General features: G+C 47.0%; 1 protein-coding gene across 7 annotated transcripts in view; it reads right to left on the bottom strand.

Annotated features, from left to right (window-relative positions):
- Positions 1-4,940: 4,940 nt before the first annotated feature.
- LOC140901721 (uncharacterized) overlaps positions 4,941-15,380 on the bottom strand; it is a 49,613-nt gene continuing 39,173 nt past the window's right edge. For 2 of the 7 annotated variants that reach the window (XM_073321058.1, XM_073321059.1), the window contains exon 4: positions 4,941-12,108. In XM_073321058.1, the coding sequence (XP_073177159.1) occupies positions 9,893-12,108 (2,216 nt within the window). In that variant the 3' untranslated portion in view covers positions 4,941-9,892. Of the gene's footprint in view, positions 12,109-12,458; positions 12,546-15,380 lie in introns of those variants that run through there. The other 5 variants (XM_073321057.1, XM_073321060.1, XM_073321061.1 and 2 more) reach the window with 4 other exon arrangements.

Below are 15,380 nucleotides of genomic sequence, written 5' to 3'. Positions count from 1 at the left end.
GGCCGAGTGCCAGAGCTCTGAGCATCCCTGCTGCCACAGCAGTGCAGGTTTGCCCAGTGTTCATGGCTGCCACGTGGACTTTATTGTTGCCTCTGGTAGGGGGTTCCACGGGAGGAAGTGTGGGACCTGAGGGCTTGGCTCTCCTGACAGTTGTCTCCCTGGATGGATTTTAACCTTGCCGCTCAGAGGCTCTAGTAGGCAGCAGCTCCTTGTGGAAACGTGACCGTGGAATTGCCTCCTGGCACCGGAGTGCCTTGCCCTGATGTTTGCATGTGCCAGGCTTACAGTTGGTCAGGGAGGCCTCTGCAAACCCAGTGGTGGAAGTGGAGCAGTGGCTACCGGGTCTCGTGAAGCTTGGTTTACAGGGGAGTGAGGGGACATAGAGGAGGCTTTTGGGTCTCTTCCTGCATGGCAGCCTAGCTATATGTGACCCAGGTCTGCTTTCTCTGCCTTGCAAAGTAATGCTGGGCAAGGGGCTTTCCATAGCCCCCTGCAATAGTGAACTGGCCGAGTGCAGAGGCAGTGCTTCCCGTGCAACCTGGGTGTGTGACCCTGTTCAGGCCTCCTCGCACCTGGGAGCATCCCTCTGCCCTGCAGTGCCACCTGGCATTCCCAGTGGTACCTCTCTTCTCACTGGCTTGACTCCTCAGCCCACACATTAGATCCTGGCAGATCCTTGGGCTCTGGACCCCATATGGGCCAGAGGGTGCCCTGCTGCAGCGGTCAGTGTGGGGTGGGAAGGAGCCTCTGGAGAGGTGAGGGTGCTGGGGTGATGCTCAGGGCTCCTGGGGGAGGAGTTGGTGTCGGGGACCCAGTAGGCCATGTGTAGTCTGACCTCACTCCATGTGTGTGCAGGCACCAAGCCCTCGCTATCTTGGTTGGTGAGAGCCCCACTGATCCCCTATGGACTGGACATGAAGCAAATTGTAGGGCAAAGCTGAGTCTGAACCCCCAGGCTACTGTGCTGGCCTGTAGCTCTCTGGCCCTGACCCCTCTTCTCTGCCCCCAGTTTGACACCGAGTTCCACCACTTTGCCATGAAGCGCTCCAGTGTGGGCGGCTTCCAGGAGTTCTACCAGCTGATCCAGACAGTCCATCAGATCCCTTGCGTGGATGTGCTGTTGGGGTACATGGACATTGCTGCCCACAACAATGATGATAACTACCACAAGGCACTCTCCTCTGCCAACCCGCTGCTCAGGATCATCATCCAGAAGTGGGGTAAGTCTTGCCCAGCGAGACAGCACTGGGCACTGTTAGCTGCCCATGTTGGCCTTGGGTTCCTTACCTGACAGAGCTTCCTCCAAGGGGAAAGTGGGGAGTGAATTGGGTTGACTTCCTATTCCAGAGCACTAAACATCAGACCAGCTGCAGCCTGTTTTGTGATAACTTCGTGGTATGTTATTTTATATCCTGGCTCTGATGGGAACTGTCAGCCGTGTCAGTTCATTTGCTTTGATGGTGACTTGTGGCCCAGTGGGAGGGGTGGCTGGGTGGACTTTAACTGTGCAGCTGTTGTGCCTATAGTAACATCCTAGTTGGAAGACGTGATTTTGGGGTGGGGGGAGTCTGGCTGTGCCTTTTCCATATCTTGCATTTGGGGGTGGGAGGGCCTGCCGTGATCTGACGTGTTATAAAAGCATTATAGTCAAAGAAGGAGATGCTCTCTTGATGCTCGAGGATTCTGTTTATTGCTTAAATCTACCACAGCATTGCTGAAAGCATGGCTCTGGGGAAAAGTTAATCTAGGACCTGTCAGGGTTCCCTCCCCACTCTGAAGTACAGATGTGGGGACCCGCATGAAAGACCCCCTAAGCTTATTTCTAGCAGCTTAGGTTAAAAACTTTCCCAAGGCACAAATTCCCTTTCTTGTCCTTGGACAGTATTGCTGCCACCAAGTGATTTACACAAAAGTTCAGGAAAGGGTCACTTGGAGTCCCTATTTCCCCAAAATATCCCCCCAAACCACCTTCCCTTTCCTATTGAGGCTTGAGAATAATATAATAACCAATTGGTTAACAAAGTGAGCACAGACCAAACCTTTTGGTTTTTAGCACTGTCAAGGTTCCTTCCCCACTCTGAACTCTAGGGTACAGATGAAGGGACCTGCATGAAAACCTCCTAGGCTTACTTTTACCAGCTTAGGTTAAAACTTCCCCAAGGTACAAAATTATTTTACCCTTGGATTTCCACTGCCACCACCAAACTTTATCTGGGTTTACTGGGAAACGTGGTTTGGACACGTCTTTCCCCCTAAAATTCTCCCAACCCTTGCACCCCACTTCCTGGGGAAGGTTTGGTAAAAATCCTCACCAATTTGCATAGGTGACCACAGACCCAAACCCTTCGATCTTAGAACAATAAAAAAGCATTCAGTTTTCTTACAAGAAGACTTTTAATAGAAGTAAAGGAATTACCTCTGTAAAATCAGGATAGTAGATACCTTACAGGGTAATTAGATTCAAAACACAGAGAATCCCTCTAGGCAAAACCTTAAGTTACAAAAAAGACACACAGACAGGAATAGTCATTCTATTCAGCACAGCTCTTCTCTCAGCCATTTAAAGAAATCATAATCTAACACATACCTAGCTAGATTACTTACTAAATTCTAAGATTCCATTCCTGTTCTGTCCCCAGCAAAAGCATCATACAGACAGACCCAGACCCTTTGTTTTTCTCCCTCCTCCCAGCTTTTGAAAGTATCTTGTCTCCTCATTGGTCATTTTGGTCAGGTGCCAGCAAGGTTACCTTTAGCTTCTGAACCCTTTACAGGTGAGAGGATTTTTCCTCTGGCCAGGAGGGATTTTAAAGGGGTTTACCCTTCCCTTTATATTTATGACAAGGACAATCAGGTTCTTAAAAGAAGAACTTTATTATAAAGAAAAAAGTAAAAGAATCACACCTGCAAAATCAGGATGGAAGGTAACTTTACAGGGTAATAAAAATATTTAAAACACAGAGGACTCCCCTCTGGATTCAGTTTCACAGTTACAAAACAGGAATAAAACCACCTCTTAGCATAGGGAAAATTCACAAGCTAAAACAGAAGATAATCTAATGCATTTCCTTGCCTTACAACTTTTGTAATTTTAGATGGTTCAGTTCAGGTATGTTTTTAGGAGACATTGTACCTGCCTGGTCTCTCTCTCCATCCAGAGAGAGAACAAACAGAGCACGAACAAAACCTCCCCTCCCAGATTTGAAAGTGTCTCCTTTCCTTATTGGTCCTTTTGGTCAGGTGTCAACAGGTTATTTGAGCTTCTTAACCCCTTACAGGTAAAGATTCAGTACAGCTGCCCAGGAAGGTTTTATGCTATCTTTATTTGTATGTTTATGACATGCCCCCCAAATCATAGATGATGCTGGACAGCCTGTTCCATGCTGGCTGTGATTTCTTCCTGGAGCTCTAGGAGAAAAACAGAGTTAATAAGACACATGCCCCTCTAGACACACTACTGATTATATAAAACTAACAATATTTTCCAAATTTTAAGGATGTAAATGATTCTGGGAAAAACTTTCACAGGAGAGTGCATCAGCCACTTTGTTAGAAGCCCCTAAAATGTGTTGTATTTCAAAATCAAAATCTTGGAGAGCTAAACTCCACCAAAGAAGTTTTTTGTTATTTTCCTTGACAGTATGAAGCCACTTCAGCACAGCATGGTCGGTCTACAGGTGGAAACGCCATCCCCAAACATATGGGCGTAGCTGTTCCGGAGTGTACACAATGGCATAATATTCCTTTTTGGTGATTTAACAGTGGCTTTTCCTCTCAGTTTTTTACTGAGAAATATGACAGTATAGAATTCTTGATCTGGTTCTTCCTGCACTAAAACTGCTCCCACACCTCGCTCGGACGTATCTGTGGTTACTAGGAATGGTTTGTCAAACTCTGGGGCCCTTAGCACAGGGTCAGACATGAGTGTTGCTTCAAGCTGGTTAAGGCCTTCTGACACTCTTCATTCCACTGAACTGCATTTGGCTGTTTCTTTTTGGTTAGGTCTGTCAGTGGGGCAGCAATTTGGCTGTATTGCAGTACAAATCACCTGTAATAACTGGCCAAGCCTAAGAAGGATTGGACCGGTTTCTTTGACTTTGGGATAGGCCACTTTTTGATAGCATCCACTTTGGCCTGTAGGGGATTGATAGTTCCTTGACCCACCTGGTGTCCAATGCATGTCACTCTTGTTTAGGCCTATTTGACACTTTTTAGCCCAAACAGTTAGTCCTGCCTCCCTTATGCGCTTGAAGAATTTTTGTAGATGCTCCAGGTGTTCTGCCCAGGAATCAGAAAATATGGCCACATCGTCAAGGTAGGTGACTGCAGATTCTCCCAATCCCACTTGTAGACCATCTACAAGTTTCTGGAAGGTGGTGGGTGTATTTCACAGCCCGAAAGGGAGCACATTACATTCATACAGCCCCTTATTGGTGATGAAGGCCGACTTTTCCTTGATGGATTCATCTAGCGGTACTTGCCAGTACCCATTGGTTAAGTCTAAGGTAGAGATGAACTAGAAACAAGTCCCAGTTTCTCCAACAGCTCATCTGTTGTGTGGCATTCGATAGTCGTTTGGGCGAGTTACTGCATTTAGCTTATGGTAGTTCACGCAAAAGCGTATTTCCCCATCTGATTTGGGAACTAGAACCACTGGAGATGCCCAGGCACTTTCAGAGGGGCAGATTACACCCATCTGTAGCATGTCCTGGATCTCCCGTTTTATAGCAGTTTTAGCTTGAGGAGTTACCTGGTAAATGATTAGGAGTTACCTCGTAAGGTTGGGATTTAATTGGGCGAGTATTACCTGTGTCAATGGAGTGGTATGCCCATTTGGTCACTCCTGGGGTAGCTGAGAACATCGGCACAAAGCTGGTGCACAGCTAGTACTATCGCTGCATACGTCTGAGGGTCATGGAAAGGTTCACCTCTTCCACACCACCAGCATTTTTTCCTTCATAGTAGACACCTTCAGGCCACTCAATGTCATCTCCTCCCTGGGCTGTAAACTGACAAACCTTTCATTCTCTGGAATAAAAGGACTTTAGAGAATTAATATGGTACACCTTAGGCTTTCGGTTGGAAGTGGGGAATGCTATGAGATAATTAAGAGCTCCAAGGCGCTCCTGGACCGTGAATGGCCCTTCCCACGATGCTTCCATTTTATGGGCCTGGAGCGCCTTTAAGACCATGACCTGGTCCCCTACTTTGAAGGAACGCTCTCTGGCATGTTTATCATACCAGGCTTTTTGCTCTTTTTGAGCATCCTGTAGGTTTTCTTTAGCAAGGGCTAGAGAGGTTCGGAGGGTGTTTTGTAGGTTGGTTACAAAGTCCAGAATGTTAGTTCCTGGAGAAGGTGTAAACCCCTCCCATTGCTGCTTCACCAACTGCAATGGCCCCTTAACCTCACAGCCATATACAAGTTCAAATGGTGAAAACCCCAAACTGGGATGTGGTACAGCCATGTAGGCAAAGAGCAACTACTGCAACACTAGGTCCCAATCACTGGAGCGCTCAGTTAAGAATGTATGTATCATGGCCCCCGAAGTCCCATTAAACTTCTCCAACAGGCCATTTGTTTGATGGTGCTAAGGGGTGGCAACCAAGTAGTTCACCCCATGAGCTTCCCAAAGGTTTTTCATGGCCCCTGCCAGGAAATTAGTTCCCGAATCCATAAGGATGTTGGATGACCAACCTACCCTGGCAAAAATGTCTGTTAATGCCTGGCACACACTTTTAGCCCTGATGTAGCTTAGAGCTACTGCTCCCGGCCATCGGGTGGCAAAATCCATGAAAATCAGTATGTACTGCTTTCCTCTGGGTGTCTTTTTAGGGAAAAGACCCAGAATATCCACAGCTACTCACTGAAATGGGACTTCAATGATGGGAAGTGGCTGGAGAGGGGCTTTGATCTGGACTTGGGGTTTCCCCACTTTTTGGCACACTTCACAAGACTGGACATAGATAGAAACATCCTTGCCCACTCCCACGCTGTGGAATGACTTCCCCAAACGGTCTTTGGTCCTGCTTACCCCAGCATGGCCACAAGGATGATCGTGGGCTAAGCTCAAGAGCTTTACCTTGTAATTAGTTGGAACTACCAACTGTCTCTGAGGATGCCAGTCCTCCTGGTGCCCACCAGAACAAGTTTCCTTGTATAAAAGACCTCTTTCTACAACAAACCAGGATTGATTAGAAGAGCTGAAAGGTAGTGGGTTGTTCCGTGCCTCCGTCCAAACTCCCTGGAGGCTTTCATCTGCTTCCTGTTCGGCCTGGAACTGTTCTCTTGATGGTGGAGACATCAGTTCCTCATTGGATTGTGGACTCGGGCTTGGTCCCTCTGGACACGATGCAGGTGATGGGGCTGTTTCCGTTGACTGTTAACCGTTCTCTGCTGGTGCACTATGTTGTGTTTCAGGCTCTGGCTGAGCCTCTTGCACAGGTTTAGCTGCTGCTGCCAGGGCAGCTCGATGGTGCCCTCTGGTTTTGGAGCTGTAGACGGGGTTGCAAGTGCTGGATTCAGTGCTGGCAATGGTTCTGGTGCTGGTTTCTCCGCCTATTCATTCTGGTTGGGTCTCTGGGACTGGATTTACTACTGCTATTGCAGTCATTGGCATGAGATCCAGTTCTACCTCCTCAGTTTGGGTCTCTGGGAACATAGACGGGGCCCTGTAGAAGGCTCAGGAACAGGGATAGGTGTGGAGGTTTGCGTAGCCTGGCTGCGGGTGACCATTCCCACCCTCTTGGCCCGCTTCACATCGTTGGCCAAATCTTCCCTCAGCAGCATGGGAATGGGATAATTGTGATAGACTGCAAAAGTGCACATTCCTGACCAGCCCTTGTACTGGACAAGCAACTTGGCTATAGGCTAGTTTAAAGAGTTTGACTTGAAGGGTTGAATCATCACTTGGACCTCTGGGTTGATAAATTTGGGGTCCACTAAGGACTGGTGGATAGCTGACACCTGGGCTCCAGTGTCCCTCCATGGGATAACCTTCTTCCCACCTGCAGATCTTCCAGAGATTTAGCACTTGCTCCTGATATCCAGGCATCCCGATTTTTTACAATGGGGTAGGCGTGTCGGGAAAATGCCATGTCTGGTTTCCATCTTAGGGCTCTGAACTGCCGACGGGCATGCTTGGGTGTTAGCTCCATTCTAATTCTGGCCTTTTTTAAAAAAAGTTCTTAGTTGTTCATGTGTTCTTTAAGCATTTCAGCTAAGCGTCCACTGAGCTGCAGCCTCTGCTCCACCATATACTGGTCTGTTGAGATGCTGTATCCAAGGCAGGCACTTTCAGAATTTTCTAAGAAGGCCTCTGTATCATTGCCTACCTTGTAGGTGGGGAAATTTTAGGAATGGGGAGAGGTACCTGGAGAAGGACTGTTAGGGTTATCTGGTAGACCCAGCTTAACCCTTTCCAGCTATAAGAACTTCAGCTCTAACTCCATCTCCAAGTGTTTTGCCTTTTTCCTCTCCTCCACCTCCAAGCGCTGTAAGTCCATGTGTCTTTCATATGCCTTCTGTTTCTCTTCAGCTTCTTCTGGCTAATTCCAGTTTCTTCTGGACCTCACTTTCTGTCATCTTTGCTAACTTTCCTGCCTTAGCCTAGCCTAGCCTGAGAGCTGTGGGGGGAGGAGGGGAACAGCTTGTGAATTCCTTTGCTATAGCTTAACTACTCTGTCCTCAGGCAAAGAAAAAAAAAACAAACCTCAAGCTGCTCTCAGCTTAAAAAAAAGTGTCCTTTTAAAATCCTGAGGTCTGCGCTTCTGGTTCAAAATGATCCCATCACTGCCACCATGTCAGGGTTCCCTCCCCACTCTGAACTCTGCACTAGTAGGAGCATTGCCAGCAGATCTAGGGAATTGTTTATTCCCCTCTATTTGGCACTGGTGAAGCCATACCTGGAGCATTGCATCCAGTTTTGGGCCTCCCACTACAGAAAGGATGTGGACAAATTTGAGAGAGTCCAGCAGAGGGCAACAAAAATGATCAGGGGGCTGGGGCACATGACTTATGAGGAGGCTGAGGTAACTGAGCTTGTTTAGTCTGCAGAAGAGTGAGGGGGGATTCGATAGCAGCCTTCAACTACCTGAAGTGGGGTTCTAAAGAGGATGGAGCTCGGCTGTTCTCAGTGGTGGCGGATGACAGAACAAGGAGCAGTGGTCTCAAGTTGAAGTGGGGGAGGTCTAGGTTGGATATTAGGAAACACTATTTCACTAGGAGGTTAGTGAAGCACTAGAATGTGTTACCTAAGGAGGTGGTGGAATCTCCATCCTTAAAGGTTTTTAAGGCCCGGCTTGACAAAGCCCTGGTTGGAATGATTTAGTTGGTGTTGGTCCTGCTTTGAGCAGGGGGTTGGACTAGAGGACGTCTTGAGGTATCTTCCAACCCTAATCTTCTATGATTCTGTCTGTGCTTCATGAAACTTTGGATCTAAATGGTAAAAGACAGTTGTACCCAATGTAATCATGGCATCCTTTAGGAGTGTCATTAATGCCACTTAACTAGGGAGCAGTGTTCTAAAAATAGTTTACCTGGGCCACAGGTCACCATAGTGTCCATCTTTGGGGTGAACAATCAACCACTAGTACCTGCAATTTCTACCTGAGTTCTTGTCAAATCTTTGACTTTACTTAGAGTAATTTTACACTTCTCTGGAATAGAATTCTTCACCAACCCCACAACATATCAGTAGCGATAGTGACGTATAATTTCCCCAAATATGCCCTTTTATTTCTTTAATCTGGTGGCACAGATTTAAATTAGGGACCAAATTCAGGAGTGCCTTAGAATCCTTGTAAGACACCAAATGTCAGGTATCTATTAAAAAAAGGTATCTTTCTGCAGCTATATCACTTTCAACACGGATTTCATTTTGTACACATTTGCAGCATCTCCCAGGAGTGAGCTGAACAGAAATGTCACTTCCATTTGTCCCATCTCTACCTAGATAGGGATTGCATTTCCCAAATAATAGGCAACATGCATCTGATTAGGAAGGAGATCTCTTCAGGAGCGACCTCCTGCAGGGCCTGGGCCACAACTGCTTTGGGAGCCAAATGCATGGGTATTTTGCTTAGTTACAAGTCATTTACTAGGGAATACTCTTCCCAGCCCTTTAGACAAAATATTGACCTAACCAATTGAACAATAGGGGGATTGGAACGGTGATAGGAAATAAGGGAATCCCTCTGACTTAGCCTATCTTCTTTTATTGTTACAGAGGGTGAAATGACATTTCCCCCCATCCCTGCCCTGTTCCAGCTCTTTGTTATAGTTCAATATATTATAAGTGAGGAAATGGTAGTAAAAATATCTGCTCTCCAGAACAACCTGAAGCAACATCAGAGCAACTGGGAACGAAACCATTTGTTCCCGAAAGGGGAACTTGATGACTACCAATTGCTTTGAAATGGGGGAACAGTATAACCATGGTGCTCAGGGTTTGTTTAGACTAGGAAAAGTGATGGAGTTTAGGTCAGGTCAAGGGGAAAGCTAACGCCAACCACTGCTCATGGGCTGCATCTGCACTACAAGTTTAATTGTCTTTTTACACCAAGATCACTAACTTGAGCAGCCAATGCCATGTACAGCCCTAGTGGATGTAAGGCACAGGTAGTTTTTGCCTCAGTGTAGCTTGTTGGGATCAAACCTCTCTCCCACCTGGAGCTGATGAACATTCCTGGCTGGAAGGACACACACTCCTATGACTCGAAAGGAAAGGAATTGATAGAAAAGATCACAGGACTGACCCCAAAGAAGGGTGAGCTGCAAAGGCAGAAGCAGGGAACTCATCTCAGGGAGCTGAGAGACCACGGTGAAGATGGTGCAAGATCACTATGTGGGAATTAGCAAATGTGATTTAAAAAAAAAAAAAGTCTTTGGCCAGCCCTAGTCAAGACATTTATTACAATTCTCTCTCATGTGGATTTTCTGATGTCTAATAAGGCTTGAGCTCTGATTGAAGGTTTTCCCACACTCAGAGCATGTGTAGGGTCTCTCTCCACTGTGGATTCTCTGATGTGTGATAAGCTTTGAGCTATAACTGAAGCTTTTCCCGCACTCAGAGCAGGTGTAGGGTGTCTCTCCCAGGTGGATTTTCTGATGTCTAATAAGGCTTGAGCTCCGATTGAAGGTTTTCCCATGCTCAGATAATCCGTAGGGCGTCTCTCTCATGTGGATTCTCTGATGTTTAATAAGGTTTGAACTCTGATTAAAGCTTTTTCCACACTCAGAGCATGCGTAGGGCGTCTCTCCTGTGTGGATTCTCTGATGTGTGACCAGGGTAGAATTCTGATTGAAGCTTTTCCCGCACTCAGAGCATGTGTAGGGCTTCTCTCCTGTGTGGATTCGCTGATGTGAGATGAGGGCTGAACTATGAATGAAGCGTTTCCCACACTCAGAGCATCCATAAGGTTTTTCACCCGTGTGGATTCTCTGATGTGTGGTAAGGGCTGAGCTATAACTGAAGCGTTTCCCGCACTCAGAGCATGTGTAGGGTTTCTCTCCTGTGTGGATTCTACAATGTGTGATAAGTTGTGAGTGCTGACTAAAGCTTTTCCCACACTCAGAGCATGTGAAGGGCATCTCTCCTGTGTGGATTCTCTGATGTTTGATAAGGTTTGAGCTCTGATTGAAGCTTTTTCCACACTCAGCGCATGTGTAGGGCCTCTCTCCTGTGTGGATCCGCTGATGTGAGATGAGGGTTGAATTATCGATGAAGCGTTTCCCACACTCAGAGCATCCATAAGGTTTTTCACCCGTGTGGATTCTCCTATGTGTGATAAGGTTTGAGCTCTGATTGAAGCTTTTCCCACACTCAGAGCATGTGTAGGGCGTTTCTCCTGTGTGGATTCTCTGATGTGTGATCAGGGCAGAGCTCTGATTGAAGCTTTTCCCGCACTCTGCGCATGTGTAGGGCGTCTCTCCTGTATGGATTCTCTGATGTGAGATGAGGGCTGAACTATGAATGAAGCGTTTCCCACACTCAGAGCATCCATAAGGTTTTTCACCTGTGTGGATTCTCCTATGTGTGATAAGGTTTGAGCTCCGATTGAAGCTTTTCCCACACTCAGAGCATGTGTAGAGTTTCTCTCCTGTGTGGATTCTACGATGTGTGATAAGGGCTGAGTGTCGACTAAAACTTTTCCCACACTCAGAGCATGTGTAGGGCATCTCTCCTGTGTGGATTCGCTGATGTGAGATGAGGGCTGATCTATCACTGAAGCGTTTCCCACACTCAGAGCATCCATGAGGTTTCTCACCTGTGTGGATTCTCTGATGTGAGATGAGGGCTGAACTATGAATGAAGCGTTTCCCACACTCAGAGCATCCATGAGGTTTCTCACCCGTGTGGATTCTCCTATGTTTGATAAGGTTTGAGCTTTGATTGAAGCTTTTCCCGCACTCGGAGCACGTGTAGGGTTTCTCTCCAGTGTGGGTTCTCCAATGTGTGATAAGGTGTGAGTGCTGATTAAAGCTTTTCCCACACTCAGAACATGTGTAGGGCATCTCTCCTGTGTGGATTCGCTGATGTGAGATGAGGGTTGAACTATCAATGAAGTGTTTCCCACACTCAGAGCATTCATAAGGTTTCTCACCTGTGTGGATTGTCCGATGTGCAGTAAGGTGTGGCCTCTGACTGAAGCATTTCCCACACTCAGAGCATCCATAAGGTTTCTCACCGGTGTGGATTCTCTGATGTGTGATAAGGGCAGAGCTCCGATTGAAGCTTTTCCCGCACTCAGAGCATGTGTAGGGTTTCTCTCCAGTGTGGGTTCTCCAATGTGTGAGAAGGGTTGAGCTCCGATTGAAGCTTTTCCCACACTTATGGCATGTGTAGCGTGTCTCTTCCAAGTTGATTCTCTCACGTGTATTAAGGTCTGAGTGGCTACTGAAGTTTTCCTCTGGCCTCTGCTCAGTCTCACATGCTTTTGCTTTTTCTGGGAGTGCACAACTCCTGGAAACATTCCCTTTGGATCTTCCTGATAACGTTCCATGTGGTTCTTCTTCCTCAGCATCTTCCTGCTGGGGTTTCTCCTCCTCATTTTCACTCACCATCCCATCACCTGATGGGAGACAGAGAGAATCCAGACATAGGTCACTCCCTGTGTCAGAAAGAAAGGAAATCTCAGAGAAAGGAATGGAGAAGGGGATAAACAAACCAAAATATGTGTGGGAGAGATCAAACCTGTGGGAGCTGATTTTCCCCAACCCCTTCCTCAGAGAGAGGAAAGGATCAGTTTTGGTCCGCATCTCACCAGAACACTCGGGGAAAGCGAGATCGGAGAGGGACGGGCTGCCAGTTGTAAGTCAGAATAGGTGACATCTGCCATAATGATTCCACGCCTACAGGGAACAATCCTGAACTTGGAGAGCTCACAGGCTCTTTGTAGGGAATCCCAAATGTTTCCTGCATTCCCAAACAGTTTTTGAGTTGGTTTAAACAATTCCTCACCTGGAATTGGTTAAACCAGCAGGCAGCTCTTGGGAGCACTTTTTGCTCAGAGCCCTGGAGGTCTGGGACCCACAGATCTTCCCCTCGTTCCAGCTGCAAGATCACACCAGGTTTGGAAACTGGAAACCCTACTCCAGGCAAAGAAAACAAGGGAGGTCAGTGGAATTTGTGGGATATGTGTCACAAAGATTATTCCATGGTTTTAATCCCAACCCATTTTTAAGCAGTCACATCAGGATTGGAAGGGACCTCAGGAGGTCATCAAGTCCAACCCCCTGCTCAAAGCAGGGCCAATCCCCAACTAAATCATCCCAGCCAGGGCTTTGTCAAGCCTGACCTTAAAAACTTCTAAGGAAGGAGATTGCACCACCTCCCTAGGTAACGCATTCCACTGTTTCACCACTCTCCTAGTGAAAAAGTTTTTCTTAATATCCAACCTAAAGCTCCCGCACTGCAACTTGAGACCATTAGTCCTTGTTCTGTCATCAGCTACCACTGAGAACAGTCTAGATCCATCCTCTTTGGAACCCCCTTTCAGGTAGTTGAAAGCAGCTATCAAATCCCCCCTCATTCTTCTCTTCTGCAGACTAAACAATCCCAGTTCCCTCAGCCTCTCCTCATAAGTCATGTGTTCCAGTCCCCTAATCATTTTTGTTGCCCTCTGCTGGAAGCTTTCCAATTTTTCCACATCCTTCTTGTAGTGTGGGGCCCAAAACTGGACACAGTACTCCAGATGAGGCCTCACCAACGTCGAATAGAGGGGAATGATCACGTCCCTCGATCCCCTGGCAATGCCCCTACTTATACATCCCAAAATGCCATTGGCCTTCTTGGCAACAAGGGCACACTGTTGACTCAAATCCAGCTCCTTGTCCACTGTAACCCCTAGGTCCTTTTCTGCAGAACTGCTGCCTAGGTATTCGGTCCCTAGTCTGTAGTGGTGCATGGGATTCTTCCGTCCTAAGTGCAGGACTCTGCACTTGTCCTTGTTGAACCTCATCAGATTTCTTTTGGCCCAATCCTTTAATTTGTCTAGGTCCCTCTGTAACCTATCCCTACCCTCCAGCTTATCTACCTCTCCTCCCAGTTTAGTGTCATCTGCAAACTTACTGAGGGTGCAATCCACGCCATCCTCCAAATCATTTATGAAGATATTGAACAAAACCGGCCCAAGGACCGACCCTTGGGGCACTCCACTTGATGCCGGCTGCCAACTAGACATGGAGCCATTGTTCACTACCTGTTGAGCCCGACAATCTAGCCAACTTTTTATCCACCTTATAGTGCATTCATCCAGCCCATACTTCTTTAACTTGCTGGCAAGAATACTGTGGGAGACTGTGTCAAAAGCTTTGCTAAAGTCAAGGAACAACACGTCCACTCCTTTCCCCTCATCCTCAGATCCCAAGGCCATCTTCCTTGGCTCAAAGTGGCAGGAGAGTTGTTATTATTATAAATCATATTCATTACCTTAGTGCCTAAGGACCAACTAACAGTGGGTCCCCATTGTGCTAGGCAAAGTACAAACAGAGAATAGTAGATGGCCAATGCCCTGAAGAATTTACAATCTAAATAGACAAGACAGACACAAAATGGGGGTATAATGCACTGTTAGAATATAGATATTCAGGCCTGCCTGTAAAGCCTATACTTTAAGAACTTAGGTGTACAGTAACTCCCCACTTAACTTCCTCTCGCTTAATGTTGTTTCACTCTTACGTCCCTGCTCCACTACAGAACATACTCCATTTAGAGTTGTGAAATGCTCCGCTATAACGTTATTTAGCTGCCTGCTTTGTCCTCAGCTGACAGCCCCCCTATCAGCTCTCCTATGCGCCCCCCCAGCACCTCCTGCCCACCAGCAGACCCTGCAGATCAGCGCCTTCCCCCTGCTCCCCCCGCCTCCTGCTTGTGGCAATTAGCTGGTTTGTGGCATTCAGGAGGCAGGAGGGAGGGGGGAGGAGTAAGGAGTCTGCACGCAGCCTCCCCCACCTTTCCCTGCCTCCTGCCTGCAGCAATCAGCTGGTTTGCAGCATTCAGGAGGCAGGAGAGGGTGGGGGAGCCTGCAAGCCGAGTCCTTACTCCTCCCCCCTCTCTCCTGAATGCCGCAACCAGCTGACTGCCACAGGCAGGAGGTAGGGAAGGGAGGGGGCGAAGCGAGGATGCAGAGTGTGGACGAAAGCAGGAGGTGGTGTGGGCGGAGAAGAGGCACGTTAAGGCTGGCTTGCAAATCCTGAGTGATGATGATCTTGACAGGAAATGCAGCTCCAAAGTGATTAGGGGAGTTGATCATCTAATGACTTGCTATAAAGAAATTTACCAAGAAAAAAAAAGGAAAGCAAAACAATCTCTAGATTTGTTTTTTCGCGTTCAGAAAGTTCAGCAAGAACAGCAAGAAGAGCAGCCGGACAATCCACCCTCTTCCACTCTCTGACTCCACCACCTCAACCAAGCTTCATACTTAGCAATGATGATTGTATATTAAATTGTTGTTTTCATAGAATCATAGAATATCAGGGTTGGAAGGGACCTCAGGAGATCATCTAGTCCAACCCCCTGCTTAAAGCAGGACCAATCCCCAATTTTTGCCCCAGATCCCTAAATGCCGCCCTCAAGGATTGAACTCACAAGCCTGGGTTTAGCAGGCCAATGCTCAAACCACTGAGCTATCCCTCCCCCCAAAATAGCTTTAAAATAGTTTAAAACTTACACCTGTATTAAATTGCTTGTTTAAAATTGTTTAAAATGTATATAATGCCTTTTGTCTGGCAAAAAAAAAAAATTCCCTGGAACCTAACCCCCCCATTTACATTAATTCTTATGGGGAAATTGGATTCGCTTAACATCGTTTCACTTAAAGTTGCATTTTTCAGGAACATAACTACAACATTAAGTGAGGAGTTACTGTATTTTTAATCACTT

Source organism: Lepidochelys kempii, chromosome 22 (genome assembly GCF_965140265.1).
Source record: "Lepidochelys kempii isolate rLepKem1 chromosome 22, rLepKem1.hap2, whole genome shotgun sequence".
Classification (NCBI taxonomy): domain Eukaryota; kingdom Metazoa; phylum Chordata; order Testudines; family Cheloniidae; genus Lepidochelys; species Lepidochelys kempii.
Note: the sequence above shows the minus strand (reverse complement) of the source record. Positions and strands in the feature narration are given on the sequence as shown.